A 12,135-nucleotide genomic window follows, 5' to 3' on the forward strand; every position below is an offset into this window, starting at 1 on the left:
TACAGCTTTATAAACATATATTTTTATCCCCAGGGGTACAGGTCTGCGAATCGCCAGGTTTACACACTTCACAGCACTCACCATAGCACATACCCTCCCCAATATCCATAACCACACCCCCTCTCCCAACCCCCTCCCCCCATCAACCCTCAGTTTGTTTTGTGAGATTAAGAGTCACTTATGGTTTGTCTCCCTCCCAATCCCATCTTGTTTCATTTACTCTTCTCCTACCCCCTCAACCCCCCATGTTAAATCTAAAATCCTCTCCCTCATATCAGGGAGATCATATGATAGTTGTCTTTCTCCGATTGACTGATTTCGCTAAGCATGATACCCTCTAGTTCCATCCACGTCGTCGCAAATGGCAAGATTTCATTTCTTTTGATGGCTGCATAGTATTCCATTGTGTATATATACCACATCTTCTTTATCCATTCGTCTGTAGATGGACATCTAGGTTCTTTCCATAGTTTGGCTATTGTAGACATTGCTGCTATAAACATTCGGGTGCACGTGCCCCTTCAGATCACTACGTTTGTATCTTTAGGGTAAATACCCAGCAGTGCAATTGCAGGGTCATAGGGTAGTTCTATTTTCAACATTTTGAGGAACCTCCATGCTGTTTTCCAGAGTGGTTGCACCAGCTTGCATTCCCACCAACAGTGTAGGAGGGTTCCCCTTTCTCCGCATCCTCGCCAGCATCTGTCATTTCCTGACTTGTTAATTTTAGCCATTCTGACTGGTGTGAGGTGATATCTCATGGTGGTTTTGATTTGTATTTCCCTGATGCCGAGTGATATGGAGCACTTTTTCATGTGTCTGTTGGCCATCTGGATGTCTTCTTTGCAGAAATGTCTGTTCATGTCCTCTGCCCATTTCTTGATTGGATTATTTGTTCTTTGGGTGTTGAGTTTGCTAAGTTCTTTATAGATTTTGGACACTAGCCCTTTATCTGATATGTCATTTGCAAATATCTTCTCCCATTCTGTCAGTTGTCTTTTGGTTTTGTTCACTGTTTCCTTTGCTGTGCAAAAGCTTTTGATCTTGATAAAATCCCAATAGTTCATTTTTGCCCTTGCTTCCCTTGCCTTTGGTGATGTTCCTAGGAAGATGTTGCTGCGGCTGAGGTCGAAGAGGTTGCTGCCTGTGTTCTCCTCGAGGATTTTGATGGATTCCTTTCTCACATTGAGATCCTTCATCCATTTTGAGTCTATTTTTGTGTGTGGTGTAAGGAAATGATCCAATTTCATTTTTCTGCATGTGGCTGTCCAATTTTCCCAACACCATTTATTGAAGAGGCTGTCTTTTTTTCCATTGGACATTCTTTCCTGCTTTGTCAAAGATGAGTTGACCATAGAGTTGAGGGTCCATTTCTGGGCTCTCTATTCTGTTCCATTGATCTATGTGTCTGTTTTTGTGCCAGTACCATGCTGTCTTGATGATGACAGCTTTGTAATAGAGCTTGAAGTCCGGAATTGTGATGCCACCAACTTTGGCTTTCTTTTTCAATATTCCTTTGGCTATTCGAGGTCTTTTCTGGTTCCATATAAATTTTAGGATTATTTGTTCCATTTCTTTGAAAAAAATGGATGGTACTTTGATAGGAATTGCATTAAATGTGTAGATTGCTTTAGGTAGCATAGACATTTTCACAATATTTATTCTTCCAATCCAGGAGCATGGAACATTTTTCCATTTCTTTGTGTCTTCCTCAATTTCTTTCATGAGTACTTTATAGTTTTCTGAGTATAGATTCTTAGTCTCTTTGGTTAGGTTTATTCCTAGGGATCTTATAGTTTTGGGTGCAATTGCAAATGGGATGGACTCCTTAATTTCTCTTTCTTCTGTCTTGTTGTTGGTGTAGAGAAGTGCAACTGATTTCTGTGCATTGATTTTATATCCTGACACTTTACTGAATTCCTGTACAAGTTCTAGCAGTTTTGGAGTGGAGTCTTTTGGGTTTTCCACATATAGTATCATATCATCTGCAAAGAGTGATAGTTTGACTTCTTCTTTGCCGATTTGGATGCCTTTAATTTCCTTTTGTTGTCTGATTGCTGAGGCTAGGACTTCTAGTACTATGTCGAATAGCAGTGGTGATAACGGACATCCCTGCCGTGTTCCTGACCTTAGCGGAAAAGCTTTCAGTTTTTCTCCATTGAGAATGATATTTGCAGTGGGTTTTTCATAGATGGCTTTGATAATATTGAGGTATGTGCCCTCTATCCCTACACTTTGAAGAGTTTTGATCAGGAAGGGATGCTGTACTTTGTCAAATGCTTTTTCAGCATCTATGGAGAGTATCATATGGTTCTTGTTCTTTCTTTTATTAATGTGTTGTATCACATTGATTGATTTGCGGATGTTGAACAAACCTTGCAGCCCTTGAATAAATCCCACTTGGTCGTGGTGAATAATCCTTTTAATGTACTGTTGAATCCTATTGGCTAGTATTTTGGCGAGAATTTTTGCATCTGTGTTCATCAAGGATATTGGTCTGTAGTTCTCTTTTTTGTTGGGATCCTTGTCTGGTTTTGGGATCAAGGTGATGCTGGCCTCATAAAATGAGTTTGGAAGTTTTCCTTCTATTTCTATTTTTTGGAACAGTTTCAGGAGAATAGGAATTAGTTCTTCTTTAAATGTTTGGTAGAATTCCCCCGGGAAACCGTCTGGCCCTGGGCTTTTGTTTGTTTGGAGATTTTTGATGACTGTTTCAATCTCCTTACTGGTTATGGTTCTGTTCAGGCTTTCTATTTCTTCCTGGTTCAGTTGTGGTAGTTTATATGTCTCTAGGAATGCATCCATTTCTTCCAGATTGTCAAATTTGTTGGCGTAGAGTTGCTCATAGTATGTTCTTATAATTGTCTGTATTTCTTTGGTGTTCGTTGTGATCTCTCCTCTTTCATTCATGATTTTATTTATTTGGGTCCTTTCTCTTTTCTTTTTGATAAGTCTGGCCAGGGGTTTATCAATCTTATTAATTCTTTCAAAGAACCAGCTCCTAGTTTCGTTGATTTGTTCTATTGTTTTTTTGGTTTCTATTTCATTGATTTCTGCTCTAATCTTTATGATTTCTCTTCTCCTGCTGGGTTTAGGGTTTCTTTCTTGTTCTTTCTCCAGCTCCTTTAGGTGTAGGGTTAGGTTGTGTACCTGAGACCTTTCTTGTTTCTTGAGAAAGGCTTGTACCGCTATATATTTTCCTCTCAGGACTGCCTTTGTTGTGTCCCACAGATTCTGAACCGTTGTGTTTTCATTATCATTTGTTTCCATAAATTTTTTCAATTCTTCTTTAATTTCCTGGTTGACCCATTCATTCTTTAGAAGGATGCTGTTTAGTCTCCATGTATTTGGGTTCTTTCCAAATTTCCTCTTGTGATTGAGTTCTAGCCTCAGAGCATTGTGGTCTGAAAATATGCAGGGAATGATCCCAATCTTTTGATACCGGTTGAGACTTGATTTAGGACCAAGAATGTGATCTATTCTGGAGAACGTTCCATGTGCACTAGAGAAGAATGTGTATTCTGTTGCTTTGGGATGAAATGTTCTGAATATATCTGTGATGTCCATCTGGTCCATGTGTCATTTAAGGCCTTGATTTCCTTGTTGATCTTTTGCTTGGATGATCTGTCCATTTCAGTGAGGGGAGTGTTAAAATCCCCTACTATTATTGTATTCTTGTCGATGTGTTTCTTTGATTTTGTTATTAATTGGTTTATATAGTTGGCTGCTCCCACGTTAGGGGCATAGATATTTAAAATTGTTAGATCTTCTTGTTGGACAATTCCTTTGAGTATGATATAGTGTCCTTCCTCATCTCTTATTATAGTGTTTGGCTTAAAATCTAATTGATCTGATATAAGGATTGCCACTCCTGCTTTCTTCTGATGTCCATTAGCATGGTAAATTCTTTTCCACCCCCTCACTTTAAACCTGGAGGTGTCTTCGGGTTTAAGATGAGTTTCTTGTAGGCAACATATAGATGGGTTTTGTTTTTTTATCCATTCTGATACCTGGTGTCTTTTGATTGGGGCATTTAGCCCATTAACATTCAGGGTAAGTATTGAGAGATATGAATTTAGTGCCATTGTATTGCCTGTAAGGTGACTGTTATTGTACATTTTCTCTGTTTCTTTCTGATCTACTACTTTTAGGGTCTCTCTTTGCTTAGAGGACCCCTTTCAATATTTCCTGTAGAGCTGGTTTGGTATTTGCAAATTCTTTCAGTTTTTGTTTGTCCTGGAAGCTTTTAATCTCTCCTTCTATTTTCAATGATAGCCTAGCTGGATATAGTATTCTTGGCTGCATGTTTTTCTCATTTAGTACTCTGAATATATCATGCCAGCTCTTTCTGGCCTGCCAGGTCTCTGTAGATAAGTCTGCTGCCAATCTAATATTTTTACCATTGTACGTTACAGACTTCTTTTCCCGGGCTGCTTTCAGGATCTTTTCTTTGTCACTAAGACTTGTAAATTTTACTATTAGGTGACGGGGTGTGGACCTATTCTTATTGATTTTGAGGGGGGTTCTCTGAACCTCTTGAATTTTGATGCTTGTTCCCTTTGCCATATTGGGAAAATTCTCTCCAATAATTCTCTCCAACATACCTTCTGCTCCCCTCTCTGTTTCCTCTTCTTCTGGAATCCCAATTATTCTAATGTTGTTTCGTCTTATGGTGTCACTTATCTCTCGAATTCTCCCCTCGTGGTCCAGTAGCTGTTTGTCCCTCTTTTGCTCAGCTTCTTTATTCTCTGTCATTTGGTCTTCTATATCGCTAATTCTTTCTTCTGCCTCATTTATCCTAGCAGTGGGAGCCTCCATTTTTGATTGCACCTCATTAATAGCTCTTTGATTTCAACTTGGTTAGATTTTAGTTCTTTTATTTCTCCAGAAAGGGCTTTTATATCTCCCGAGAGGGTTGCTTTAATATCTTCCATGCCTTTTTCAAGCCCGGCTAGAACCTTGAGAATCGTCATTCTGAACTCTATATCTGACGTATTACCAATGTCTGTATTGATTAGGTCCCTAGCCTTTGGTACTGCCTCTTGTTCTTTTTTTTGTTGTGAATTTTTCCGCCTTGTCATTTTGTCCAGATAAGAGTTTATGAAGGAGCAAGTAAAATACTAAAAGGGTGGCAACAACCCCAGGAAAATATGCTTTAGCCAAATCAGAAGAGATCCCAAATCGTGAGGGGGGAGAAAGGGGATAAAAAGGGGTTCAAAAAGAAAAAAAAAAAAAAAGAAACTATTTAAAAAAAGAAAGCCAATAAAGAAAAAATATAAAAAGAGGAAAATATATATATATATATTAGATAAACTATTTAAAAAACGTTAAAAAAGAAAACGGTAAAAGTTAAAAAAAATTTAGCAGAAGAAGAGAAAAAGAAAAAAAAAATTGAAAAAGAAAAAAAAATAAATTAACTGCAAGGCTAAAAAATCATGGGGAGAAAGCCATGAGTTCCGTGCTTTGCTTTCTTCTCCTCTGGAATTCTGCCGCTCTCCTTGGTATTGAAACAGCACTCCTCGCTAGGTGAACTTGGTCCTGGCTGGGTTTCCCGTTGATCTTCTGGGGGAGGGGCCTGTTGTAGTGATTCTCAAGTGTCTTTCCCCCAGGCGGAGTTGCACCGCCCTTACCCGGGGCTGCTTGCTGAGTAGCTGAGTAATCCGCAAAAAATGAAACATTTTTATAAGAAGTAAAATAACCTCTTGGGCGCCTGGGTGGCTCAGTGGGTTAAGCCGCTGCCTTCGGCTCAGGTCATGATCCCAGGGTCCTGGGATCGAGTCCCACATCGGGCTCTCTGCTCAGCAGGGAGCCTGCTTCCCTCTCTCTCTCTGCCTGCCTCTCTGTCTACTTGTGATCTCTCTCTGTCAAATAAATAAATAAAATCTTTAAAAAAAAAAAATAACCTCCTAATTCACAATCCTAATTCCTTTGTCCTAACACAGTTGCTTTCATTTTCCCATTTTATCTTTAATCCATCACATGCTCGTTTATTTTTGGCATATTTATAATCACAATATACATGCCAATAAATATTCTAAAATGTAGTGTTATTGGCTGGATTTTGTCACTTCCCCAAATTCATATATTGAAGACACAATCTCTCAGAATGTAACTGTATTTGGAGTTAGGGTCCTAAAGAAATAAATGTAAGTGGGTGGGCTCTAATCTATTGTGATTGGCGTTCTTTATAAAAAAGAAGAAATTTGGAAACAGACACACACAGAGGGAAGAGCCATTTACAAACCAAGAAGAGAGGCCTGGAACAGCTCTGTCCTTTGTGGTCCTCAGAAGATACCGACACAACTGATACCTTATCTCAGACTTCTTAGCCTCTAGAACTGTGAAAAACATTAACCTTTGTTGCTTAAGCCACCCAGTTGATGGTCCTTTGTTACAGCAGCCCTAACAAATTAATAAATATCATGAACCACATACACATTGCACAATTTTATTCAAGATACTTTGAAAGATTTGCACATTAAAATTTAGGTTTAAATCAAAGTCAAAACAGTATTCCTAGAAAAGGCATTGCTTAGTATTTTCTTGCTGACAAAGTATGTTTATTATTGAATAGCAGATATGAGTGAAATATTTCTTACCCCTCTAATGAGTTGCTTTCTCTTTATGTAATCAAGATTTTTAAGTTCAAATGTTCATGGGTTAGGTTTTCTTAAGCCAAAGCACACCTATTTTAATAAGAGAAATTTCAGGAAAAAATCCTTTATTGTAGAATCACCACACTAAAGGTAGAGTATTTTAAGTGTATAATCAATTTGCTTCCATTCTCAAAGTAACTTTTGATTGACTAACTCTTGAACTTTCAAAATTCAAGTTCTGAATTAGTCTTAGAAATATAGTCCACATTTTTTGTAAAATTGAAGAAATTGGGGATAGAATAGGCCTGTTTGCATAGCTTGTTAAACACACACAATTGCTTATGTGTTTTTATTGCTTTATCTAGTCTGACATTAAATAATCTGGGGCTCAGAATGCTTGCCTATGAAATGAAGGGTAAAAAAATATTCAGGATATTCAACCAGTATATCAGAAACTAGAAGTTTTTTTCAGAAATGAATTTACTCATTTGGTAAGTATGTAATGAGCTGCTATTATTTCTAGGACATCATGGTAGAAATTATGGGTATAATAAAAAAATAAGCAAGGTATTATCTCTGGCATAAAATAATTTAGTAGGTCATATGTAAACATATGATCAGTGCAGTAAAAAATGGTGTAAATTGGTGAAAGTTCCAGGAAGATTTAGGTCACTTCCAGATTGTATCAGACAAGATTTCTAGGCCCTGGTAGCATACAAGCAGTGGCAGGCCAAATGAATGAGGTTAGGAGAAACTTCTTCATGGGGGTGCCGAGATAGGGGAAATACAAGATGGGTACAATGACCAGAATAGGTTAACCTGGTAAAGATCATAATTTCTGAACTCCAAACTGGGACACATGGCTGACAGTTATGAAGTTATAGAATGATGAAGGTGGGATTGAATATTTGACAGCAGGATTGCCAAACAACAATGGATGTGTAATTTGCCAAGGATGAGTTAATTCACCTTCATTGAGTTTACTCTCCAAATTTCATGTTAGAAACAGCTCCTGTTAGTTTGGAAATCTTGCTGTACTTTTCCATGTGTTAGAATATATTTCACAAATAAATTTGTATCGCAGATTCTTATTCTTTTAATGTCAGATAGAAAGTCATGTTGACATGAGTAGTTATTTTAGAGACAGCGAATAGTGTACACTTACAGAGTCAGCCTGCTAACCTAAGCAGTATCATTCTGGCAAATGAAAAATAGGTGACAGCATGTGCAGGCTCCTCTGCAGTGTCATTTTGACTTAAACATAGATATGATTAGGATATTATATAATTTATTCAGCATAAGGAGCCGCCTTTATGGATACAGGAATACCCAAGACTTTTTAGGTGTGAAGAAAAACTGCAACCTCTATATTCTTAAAACTCTCTTCTTTTAAAATCTTATGCACTAGTGGGTTAGCAGTTTTCCTTATACAAATGGGTGCATATCCATAAGTATTTAGAAGCATACAGTTTTTCTTAGGAAAAAGATTCCCATATAAATAATCATTCATTAGAATATAGTAGAACCTTACTTATTTGGTCTCTGTCAGGTTATTTCTCCAGGTTTTCCATTTTTTTAAAGATTTTATTTATTTGAGAGAGAGAGTGAGAGAGAGAACATTAGTGGGGTAAGGAGCAGATGGAGAAGCAGACCCCCGCTGAGCAGTGAGCCCAATGTGGGGCTTCATCCCGGGACTCGAGGATCATGACTTGAGCCAAAGGTGGATGCTTAACCAACTGAGCCACCCAGTCACTCCACCAGCTTTTCTATTTTGAGCAATAATTAAAAGTGAAGAAGATGCTAGACCCCTTGTGCTCATGCCCTAGATCTGTCTTAAAGATCATGTTTTCTTCTAGACATACTCTTCACCCACAAGAGATATTTTGCTTTTCTCTCCTTGGACCACATTCCTAATCCTATTCATCACCATCCTTTAAGGCATGTTCTCTTTTCCTTATCTGTCTAGCCTACCACTTTACTTCTCCTATAACCACTTGCCAGCCATATTGCCTCTGCTGCCATGTCTGTTTGATGGATCTCTGATTCTGGTTTTCAGCTGCCCCTCTGGCTGCTATTTCTGCCATGGTGGTTCCAAGACCAAGTCAAACTCATCTGATACCCAGTCACTTGCTAAACCCATCACATGGCCCAGGATAAGCTAACCAAGGAAGGGGATGCCAAGTGAATTATCTGAAGAAACAGACTGTCCAGATTTTCATGTAGACCACATCCTCATCAATTCAAATTAATTGTGGTACAAATTTTATAGTATTTTATCATTATTGTGGGGTTCTTTAAATACTTTAATACTGGTTTAAGACAGTAGTGCTGAGGAGACTGATTAAAGGAGAGCTTGATAATTATTCTGAAGGATAATATGCTCCATGCATTTCTCACAAAATTGTACAAAACTAGCACATTTAAATCTACATAATGCTATGAAGGCATATTTTTATTAAGTTTAATTTAGGTAGATAGAATAATGACAAGTGATTGCTATAATGAAATTCTGGTCTCATTTTGAGGGCACAGAGTATTATTAGAATCATTAAGGTATATTAACTAATACTTTCTGTCCATAAATTTATTAGTTTTAGATACTGCATATTTTTATTCCTCTCCATCGCTACTGCCTTTCTTCATAATTTGTATAGAATGTACCCTAGTTACTCTCCTAGAAATGCCACCCAACTAGCTCATGCTAGCACATTTTAAATTTACTTTTCTCAATCATGTTGCCAAGAAAACAATTTCAATAAAACTCGGAACATTATGCAGATATTATGTTATTCATTTATGTATTTGAGAAGCAAGATGGATTGCCATTTATTACAATTTAAAGGCTAAACTACTAAAAGTTTTCATGCATCATTTAGCAATATAATCCTTTTTATTTCTTTTTTCTAAATAACTACTAAATTTAAATTTTTTGGTTAGGTGTCATTATGCCGACAGAAAAGTCATCTTGACTTTCAACTATTAATTTTCTAAAAGGAAATAATCATTCTATGGGGGAAATGATTTATGATTCAATTTTGTCTATTTGTAAACTTTGAATGTTCCTTACAGAAATAGAGATACTAAAGAAAAGTTTGACAGTGTCCCAGAGAAATAAGATATGCCTTGAAGAGGAAATGAAAAATCTGAAATTATTGTCAGATGCAGCCATATTGAGGTCTCAGCAGATTCAGACATCCAAACAACAGGAAGTAAACTTGCAAACCAGATGCCATGACTTGCAAAAAGAAGTACTAGGTAAAAGAGAATTGTTTTTTGCTGTTGTTAGCAACTAGCCATAATAAAATCTTGCTTTAATTAGTTTCTGTTGCAAATATGCCTAATTACTAGTAACTATGTCAATAACTGTGTCTGTGATCCATGTTTACAATCTTCCCTTCCCATTCTGCTATTTAGAGTGATGAGACTTAAGTGAATATGCCTCCCATTCTTAAATTGTACAGATAGTCTCCTGAGTTTTCCTACATTTAAGTCATTAATACATGTAAGATGTGGGGCACCTGGATGGCTCAGTGGGTTAAAGCCTCTGCCTTCAGCTCAGGTCATGGTCCCAGGGTCCTGGGATTGAGCCCCGCATCGGGCTCCCTGCTCAGCGGGGAGCCTGCTTCCTCCGCTCTCTCTCTGCCTGCCTCTCTGCCTACTTGTAATCTGTCTGTCAAACAACAACAAAAAAAACAAACAAACATGTAAGATGTGTTTTTTATATGGTGTGAGATGTGGGGGTCTAATTTTATTCTTTCCAAGTGGATAACCAGTTGTATCAGTATTATATATTAAATAATACATCCTTTCCACTGAATAGTACTATCATCTGTCGTATGTTAAAATTTTATATATGCTAATAACATTGATTACTGTGTTCTCTGTTCTGTTCCACTAATTTATTTAAAATACCAGTAATACATATTCATTCGAATATAGTGACTTAATAGCATATTCTCGGGGCTCCTGGGTGGCTCAGTGGGTTAAGCCGCTGCCTTCGGCTCAGGTCATGATCTCAGGGTCCTGGGATTGAGCCCCGCATCGGGCTCTCTGCTCAGCAGGGAGTCTGCTTCCCTCTCTCTCTCTGCCTGCCTCTCTGCCTACTTGTGATCTCTCTCTGTCAAATAAATAAATAAAATCTTTAAAAAAAAATAGCATATTCTCATAGCTGGTAAGTCTTTTCTCCCTCCACCATTCTTACTTTTTAAATATATGTTTGGAGTTATTCTTTGATTTGAACTTTTTTTTTTTTTAAAGATTTTATTTGTTTATTTGACAGAGAGAGAGAGAGAGAGATCACAAGTAGGTGGAGAGGCAGGCAGAGAGAGAGGGAGAAACAGGCTCCTCACCAAGGAGAGAGCCCGACGTGGGGCTCGATCCCAGGACCCTGGGATCATGAGCTGAGCCGAAGGCAGAGGCTTAACCCACTGAGCCACCCAGGCGCCCCATGATTTGAACTTTTTAAGATCCTTTATTTACTTCTAACCCAAAGACTCTAAATAGTTATCTATAAAATATTTCTCTTCCAGTCTTTATATTTTATTATAGATTCACAAGCAGTTATTCTTCCACATAAACATTAAGGCAATTCATTTAATTCTAATCCCATCGGGGATTCTAGCTGGAATTACATTATATTTATGTAGTAAATTTTGGAGAATTGACATTTTAGTGATAGCCTTTTTAATATTATCAAATCTTCTCATTCAAGAATATATATCCTTTCATTTCTTTAAATTTGTTTGTTTTCAAATGATTTCATAGTTTTATTTGAATGTTTGTCATTTTTGTTAAATTTATCACTATCATGGTTTTGCATCTACTATAAATGGGATATTTTCTCTATTTCAGCTTCTTAATGTTTGTTTTTTTGTTTGTTTGTTTTTTGGTGTAAGAAGGTGTTTTTATTATAGCACAGGGACAGGACCATGGGCAGAAAGAGCTGTATGGGGATTGTGAGGAGTAACAAGTTCTATACCCTTTAGTTAGTAGGAGTTAGGGATAGTCTGTAAGGAATTTGTGCATGTTAAAAGCAAGGTCTCCAGGATGTTGGAGGGCTTGCTATTATTAAGATAAGTTTGCTTTAGTCTTCAGTGAAACATCAACGGTAAGGCAGCCATGAGTTCCTTGAGGAATGTCACACTCTGCATGTCTCAGGGATGTATCAGCGGGCTGCCAGTTTAAGGAGAATATTTTAGTGCCTTTCTCTTGCCTTTGTTCTCCTCATCATTTATCTTGTGAAGAATTTTGACCCTTAAATTTTTCAGGTTGCTGAGGGTGAAAGATTTTATCATCTGTAACTTTTTCCTGATGAATGCGGGCGTAGAGATGTCCCTACCTAGGAGTCAACATTAGTCAGTTGGGGATATAGGAGTTATGAAAGGCAGAGACAGCTGAATCCAAGGTAGACAGCCTATATGAATCTTCTTGAGTAGAAAGGATCATCTGTCAGCTTGAAGTTATGGCACTGAAGGAGTCTTGGCACTGTGTGGAGAGACGTTGGAAAAAAAAATGATTAAAATTATTATGAGAAAAAGAA

At 37.5% G+C, this 12,135-nt stretch overlaps 1 protein-coding gene across 6 annotated transcripts in view; it reads left to right on the forward strand.

The window, feature by feature from the left end:
* LEKR1 (leucine, glutamate and lysine rich 1) overlaps positions 1 to 12,135 on the forward strand; it is a 197,134-nt gene that overhangs the window by 99,322 nt on the left and 85,677 nt on the right. For all 6 annotated transcript variants that reach the window (XM_047728734.1, XM_047728752.1, XM_047728744.1 and 3 more), the window contains one exon: positions 9,666 to 9,851. In XM_047728734.1, coding sequence (XP_047584690.1) covers positions 9,666 to 9,851 — 186 coding nt within the window. The remainder of the gene's footprint in view (positions 1 to 9,665; positions 9,852 to 12,135) is intronic.

This window comes from Lutra lutra, chromosome 1 (genome assembly GCF_902655055.1).
Source record: "Lutra lutra chromosome 1, mLutLut1.2, whole genome shotgun sequence".
NCBI classification, from domain to species: domain Eukaryota; kingdom Metazoa; phylum Chordata; class Mammalia; order Carnivora; family Mustelidae; genus Lutra; species Lutra lutra.